General features: G+C 38.0%; 1 protein-coding gene across 1 annotated transcript; it reads left to right on the top strand.

Annotated features, from left to right (window-relative positions):
- The first annotated feature begins 1,925 nt into the window (after positions 1–1,925).
- On the top strand, positions 1,926–6,776 carry LOC123504089 (pulmonary surfactant-associated protein D-like). Its single transcript, XM_045254380.1, has 4 exons — positions 1,926–2,160; positions 4,193–4,293; positions 6,035–6,161; positions 6,589–6,776. The coding sequence occupies exons 1-4, from the start codon at positions 1,950–1,952 to the stop codon at positions 6,744–6,746; spliced, it is 597 nt and encodes a 198-aa protein (XP_045110315.1). The 5' UTR covers positions 1,926–1,949; the 3' UTR covers positions 6,747–6,776.
- The last annotated feature ends 882 nt before the right edge of the window (positions 6,777–7,658 follow it).

The raw sequence follows: 7,658 nt of genomic DNA, 5'->3' as shown, positions 1-7,658 counted from the left end.
GGGAGGGTGCAGCGGAGTAATGATAGTGAAGATAAGCCCAAGGCGGGAGGACGGGGGGAATGGTTAGGGGAAGAAATGGGAGACCTGATAATTCACGTTTTGGTTGATAAAGAGATAAGCAGACTGTGCCACTATACCACGATCTCATCCTACCATGATGGGGCTCGAAATTGCTAAAAAAAAAAAAAAAAAAAAAGCAACTATAAAATATCAATAGAAAATGATACACCACTACGTTAAATGGTCCCAGTAAACACACAACTATATAATTTAATTTTACGTGTCCATGCCTTACGAAATTAGTTTGAAAGATAATAAAAACATGAGCTTCTTATATAAAATTGATGAAAGGAGAGTAGTTGACAGGATTGAGAAGTAGTATGTATATGCATGAGACTTCACCGATGGGCAAAGAGCGTGTACAGTATCACAGAGATCTGTGACACAGCAGTTTTGCTTGACACACCACAATGAAGCAGCAGGATCTTTTTTTATGAATAATAAAAAAAATATATATATAAATCATCATGTAACTGATCTAAAACAAGGGGGCTCCCTTTTTTCACGAAATTATACATAAATAAAGTAATTTAGTAGACACTACAAATAAACATGTTTAGTATGTAAAATCAATACATACTGAGTTGTTACATAAGGATGAGGTGTGTGTGTGTGTGTGTGTGTGTGTGTGTGTGTGTGTGTGTGTGTGTGTGTGTGTGTGTGTGTGTGTGTGTGTGTGTGTCACCACGTAGCCTCGAATAGATTTTGTTAACATGCAAGTGACTCAATATTTAACAGATTTCACAACATGTCTTGTATCTGTATCATGAGGGCAAAATAGGTGGACTAAGCAACATCCAATTCGTCATTTTCTTAACAAATATGGTCAGAGCATTATTAAAGGAAAGACGGTCTTCATACACCCGCGAAGATATTGATGCCAAAATAATGATTGCGTTCAAGGATATAAGAACAGATTGAGTGAATCTGCATGTAGATTTCTTTCTTGAATCCAGACAAAATACACGACTCATCTTAATCCACATGTGGAACTGCAGATCGTAACCGGCAAGAAAACTAATTTTCCATTAATTATACCATAAACGTTACGTCAGGAGTCGAGTCGCCAGGGATAGTTTCTCACGACTATTCTATCCTGGATTTTCATAATTTTCCAAACAGCCGTGATGCTGCAAGAAAGGAGAACTACACTGGTAGCGACGACAAAGTTCATGAAGGTGAGAATCGCTACAGGACATCTAAACATGTAGCTTGAGAACATGCTATCAAAGAGGCGAGTCTTAAAGGAGACAAAATGAAAGACAGTAAGATTAAGAAGGAAAGAAAGAAGAGGTTGTTGTGGCTTCATTACGTGAGGAGATTTATGAGCAAAATTTTGTTATAGATGAAGGTTAACATCCAATTTTCACTTGTTTTTGCATATAAACAATATATTTCAACGTATGAGTAATGAGAGAGAGAGAGAGAGAGAGAGAGAGAGAGAGAGAGAGAGAGAGAGAGATGCAGTTACAGACGCTTCATTTATTAGGTACCAAATAAGGCAATGTTTCTTATCAACGGCCCTCACTGCCATTCTCTAGTATGACAGATATATATATATATATATATATATATATATATATATATATATATATATATATATATATATATATATATATATATATATATATATATATATATATATATATATATATATATAAAATATACAGACAAAAAATCCCTTTAGTTCCACTAGAAGTATGTCTTTCACGCTAAGTACTAAGAAGCAGATGCCATTGATCTATCTACACAAATAAAGGCAATAAAGTAAAAAAAGTAATGACAATTAGTATGCGACTTAAGAAATTCCAATGACAATAATTGTGGCTTGCACATATATGAATTGACGCACAAGGCACGGAAAACCAGTCTAGTTTCTGAACCACGAGATGTTCCACCCGCGAGCTCCCCAAGCCCTCGCTCTCGTCCCAGTGGTGGTGACTCTGCTGGTGGCCGAGACCCACAGCCACCCTACACAACATGTAGCTCAGCAAATCATCAAAAACGATTTCGGAGCGGCGCAATTAGGTTTATCTATAGTTATAAACCAAATGGCTTTGCTGAGAATACTCAACGAGTCTTCTATTCTCAGTACAACACGTGAGTTTTCTTTCACCATCTTTGTTTCGCAGTCCATGTAGAATGAGACACGCAGTGCAATACCATATTATTGTAATGTGAAGTACTCATATGCGTATATCACACTCAGGGACTTAAGCACTTGCAATCCATGACTCAGATTATCACACTGGTGACTCAGTGAACAATATCGAATAATAGAATAAATAGATCGGCAAGACTATGAAGAGAGTATGATAACAGAAACAAGTGTGTGTGTGTGTGTGTGTGTGTGTGTGTGTGTGTGTGTGTGTGTGTGTGTGTGTAATAATAATAATAATAATAATAATAATAATAATAATAATAATAATAATAATAATAATAATAATAATAATAATAATATACGGTTTATTAATTTGGCAGTGCAACAAAAAATTACACTGAAAATGTACAGGGGGCCATTAAAACAATGAAATGCTTAACCTAACTATTGATCTAACTTAACCAAGAATTTACTTATTGATTATTTATATATGGCTCGCACCATAGTGGGCACCGCGCTAAGGTGGTACCGGTCAGTGCCCGGTGCTCTTAAGGGCGCCACGCGATTCTGGTGTCGGGTGGCTTGGGCAGGGTGTGTGTGTGTGTGTGTGTGTGTGTAAGTCACCTCGGTCGTCTGCTGGTCACCCAGCCAGTCTTCCCCATTACGGAGCGAGCTCAGAGCTCATAGACCGATCTTCGGGTAGGACTGAGACCACAACAGACACTCCACACACCGGGAAAGTGAGGCCACAACCCCTCGAGTTACATCCCGTACCTATTTACTGCTAGGTGAACAGGGGTCACACATTAAGTGGCTTGCCCATATGCCTCGCCGCTTCCCGGGACTCGAACCCGGCCCTCTCGATTGTGAGTCGAGCGTGCTAACCACTACACTACGCGGTGTTTGAAAGAGAACCATTTTTTTTTTTTTTTGTGTGTGTGTGTGTGTGTGTGTGTGTGTGTGTGTGTGTGTGTGTGTGTAATTCACCTCGGTCGTCTGCTGGTCACACAGCCAGTCTTCCCCATTACGGAGCGAGCTCAGAGCCCATAGACCGATCTTCGGGTAGGACTGAGACCACATCAACACACAACACACACCGGGAAAGCGAGGCCACAACCCCTCGAGTTACATCCCGTACCTATTTACTGCTAGGTGAACAGGGGCCACACATTAAGAGGCTTGCCCATTTGCCTCGCCGCTTACCGTGTGTGTGTGTGTGTGTGTGTGTGTGTGTGTGTGTGTGTGTGTGTGTGTGTGCAAGCATCATTGATTGCGTTGTATGATTGTACATTTTTTCTTCTACTAATTCTTATAAGGGGACGTTCCTCTTTGTTTAAGTGTACTGACAGATTTAAGGAGTCCATCGATATTCTCTTTGCGTTTAGTGACAGAATGTTGTCCTTTGTTCTGCTGTCTGCGTGACCTCGAGACGTCTAGCGGACTGCACCGCACCATCTCCATTTGAGCGCCACTCAACTTAATTACCATTCGTGCTCACCTGGGCGTGGTCTGGTGCAAACAGAAAGACATCTCGAGGACACGTATGCAGCAAAGTATGCACTGCACCTCGTCACAACACAAAGATAATGTCGATGGACTTTTGAAATTTGTCAGCACAACTAACCGAAGAGGAACGTTCACTCACAAAACGAAAGAAATAAAAAATAAAAAAAGAATGAAACCAAATATACATTTCATTACGACTGGCATACAGAACGGTCTCCATACATACATACTTTATATATATATATATATATATATATATATATATATATATATATATATATATATATATATATATATATATATATATATATATATATATATATATATATATATATATATATATATATATATATATATATATATATATATATATATATATATATATATATATATATATATATATATAAGATGGATGCAAGGAAAAACACATTATGATTAGAAATATATTAGCTTCACGTTTAAATGTAATTGTTAACCTTGGTATCAACTTTGCCTTCACATCCTGAATACATCATTTCATTACAGCCACAAGCCGCAAGACCTACAGGGTGTACGAACACTTAGCTACGCAATCACAGGCCGTTCAGGCTTGCCAACAGCTGGGTGGTCGCCTTGCTCTTCCCACGGCAAGTTTTTTTTTTCCATTTACGTTCCCTATAGAAAGCCTAAAGTTCTAAATAGATGGCTAGTGTTGCAGTGAATAAGTAATGATTCTTTGCCATGCACTCACCTTTACTTCCTTAACCAAATGATCATAGGTAAATAATCTCTAACAGTTGACAAAACCAGAGACTCCCTGTCTATCACACGCATTCCTGCATTATGTCTCCCACCAACTACTGGATATGTACAAGTGTGGTACTCACTGCCCTCACTGCCTCTTCTTACCTTTCCTTACCGAAGTGCCTGTCACATGACGTCAGCTACCGTGGAACGCCATTCCTCTCTTCTCTCTTTTCTGACCAGTTTGTCACACTCCATCTCCTGTTTTTGTTTTCCATAAAAATCTCGCGTTAACTTCTCCCGTTGTCTTCCTGCGGCTCCTTCTTTGGCTTTTCCCCAGTAAGCAACCCGTTTCCATTCCTCAAGCTCTGAGTTTTTTTTTTTTCCGTAAGAACTGCAGCCTCCTACTCGGGATACTCATCAAAGCTGTCTTCTGGTCTACACGTCCAAATACTGCCCACTCTTGCATCTGAGGGAAAGTAAACTTAAGTTTTATTCAAGAGAGGGAAAAAGTGAATTGTAGACCTGACGGTTTCTTGCAGCTTCCCTTATTTTTATGTTTTTTTAAAGTTCTCTCGTGAATATATTAACTCCCTCTTAGTGTATTAGTGATTAATTTAGGATCACGATATTAAATATAAGAACAAAAAATTTGAATAAATATGACAATCAATATATATATATATTTTTTTATATGTTATGGCCTATAGCGCATCTAGGTATGCTTCAAGAGTATGTATGGGAAGCACTGCTCAGCTTCCAATACATACAGCTTTACCCATATTAGGGCCCATACCACCACCCAAGCGCATCTTTGGTGTAACCACTTAGAATCTGGGTATCATGATAACATGTAGGTAACTTTAAACCACTCGAAAAGGCGAAGTATCAAGGCTCTACGAAGTGGGATTCGAAGCTACGCGTGGACATCTGCCCTATCCCACGCTCACCACTATGCCACCGCCTCCCTAATTCTTAAAAATTCGAATCACATTTCAAATGTAAGAGATCTAATTAGAGAAATGACATTATGATATTTTGTTGCTGTGATTTGCCATTTCTTATTACTAAAGTGGTACACAACATGTAAATATCTTACTCTTATCACTATTGTCAATATCTAAGATGGATACTTCACATGTTCTCTCTCGCTAAATCACTTGAGCGTTCTATGTTCTTCCCAAATTTTCAATATCAACCAGCTACTAACTTTACACAGGTGCCTTATCTGTCCATATATGGAGTCTATTTTACATACATGTGAATTATTCTACTTTCAGTGTTCTTTTAAACAAAGTAAAACCAAATGCATCTCCTCTTAAGTTTTTTTTTTTCCGTAACTGATTATTTGGTATCTTGTAACACTAATTTCAATTTAACTGCTACTTTGATTTTGTAGCAACCCTCCACAAAAAAATTCACAAGGTATTTTCAATCTTTTATCTCTTTAATCGGTAAACTCTGGAAATCTCTACCTGTTTTGTATCTTCTCCAACCTATAACTCCTTTTCTTTCAATAGACTGGTTTCAACACACTTTTCCTAGAAATTTTGGTAATAGTACTGTGCTCTTCAATAATTGGTAGCTTCAGTGCTCTTTTTATTCCTTGACCGGAACTCCTATAAAAATGGAATTTCTCAACAGAATGAAGCAGAAGAGAAGGAAGTGACTAAGCTCATCGGTATCACCTTTGACACGACCATATTTAGTGTGTACTGGATCAGTGTATCAGATGAGCAAGCGGAAGGAAACATGATTGATATTGTGACGGGTATGTACACACACACACACACACACACACACACACACACACACACATTACTTGCTATAACATAAGTATTATTAGGCACACACTTTTATTACTTTTAATGTTGCAGCTTCTGATGGCCATCGTTTTCAGGATTCTACTACTAATGAGGTTCTAGAAGATTGTTTGGGGTAGAGTTCGTTGTGGCTATATCCAAGTCTGATGTGTTAGTTTAAAACAATATTGAAGAGGGTATGTTGTTGATTAAAATGATGATGATGATGATGATGATGATGACGTTAATGATGACGACGAAGACGGCGACAACGGCGACGATGATGGTGATTGTGGTGGTGGTGGTGGTAGTAAGGATGAAATACTAAGGTATAAATAATTACTAAAAAATACAAATTTTCCTTGTTTATACCTTACACAGTCAGAATTTTTACAGGTCAACATTTGAGCTACACCAACTTTGAACCTGGTCAGCCCGATGATGCTGGTGGTGGAGAAGACTGCGTGCACAAATCTGCTAACTTTCGTGGGTGGAATGACCACCAATGCACACACAAGGGAGATGGTTACGTGTGTGAGTTTATGGACGTGTAAGATCAACAAAATAAAGTTAATTTGAATGTCTAGCTCTTATTTATTTTCTTAATTTTACTTTTTCTTTGAGAGAGAGAGAGAGAGAGAGAGAGAGAGAGAGAGAGAGAGAGAGAGAGAGAGAGAGAGAGAGAGAGAGAGAGAGAGTACTTGAGCTGTAACTTTGACAGGCCCTTACTTTCTCTAGTAGGAAAGCTAATGCTATACAGTACATATATATATATATATATATATATATATATATATATATATATATATATATATATATATATATATATATTAGGATGAAAATCAGTATGCAAAATAAGAAAGGTGACAATGGAAGCACTCGTGGCCTACAGATATATGAATAGAAGCACAAAACAGTGAAAAGCACGAAACAAGCCATCCATTTCCTGAAACCCAAGATGTTCAACCCGAACTCCACATCTCTCATCGCCGTGATGGTAGTGGTGGTGGTTCTACTGGTGGTGAGAGCCACGGCTTTCCTACGCTACATGCCACCCAGCCAGCAACGACTTCAGAATCACGTAATTAGGTCTATCTATAGTTAAAACCCAAATGGCTTTACCGACGATACTTAACGAGTCTTCTACTCTCAGTACAATAATTTTTTTTTTTATAATCGGTGTAGAATCAAACACACACTTAAACAATATGTTATAAGTAGCATGTAGTAATACGCAAAGAGGAAAACAATAAAATAATTGAAAGTACTTAAATATTTCTTGTACAACTATGGGCAAAACGACTACACGTAGGCATTGAGTGAGTGAATGATAAGAATTATTGTATTATAAAAACGGGATATCTCATGCCATGTTGTACTTCATCCCAGTGCCTGAGCGGTAAAGAGATTTTGGAGCAACAATACTAAGCAGAGAAAATTCTTTTTTTCTTTGTTTTTTTTACGTA

The sequence above is a fragment of the Portunus trituberculatus genome, chromosome 15, assembly GCF_017591435.1.
Source record: "Portunus trituberculatus isolate SZX2019 chromosome 15, ASM1759143v1, whole genome shotgun sequence".
Classification (NCBI taxonomy): domain Eukaryota; kingdom Metazoa; phylum Arthropoda; class Malacostraca; order Decapoda; family Portunidae; genus Portunus; species Portunus trituberculatus.
Note: the sequence above shows the minus strand (reverse complement) of the source record. Positions and strands in the feature narration are given on the sequence as shown.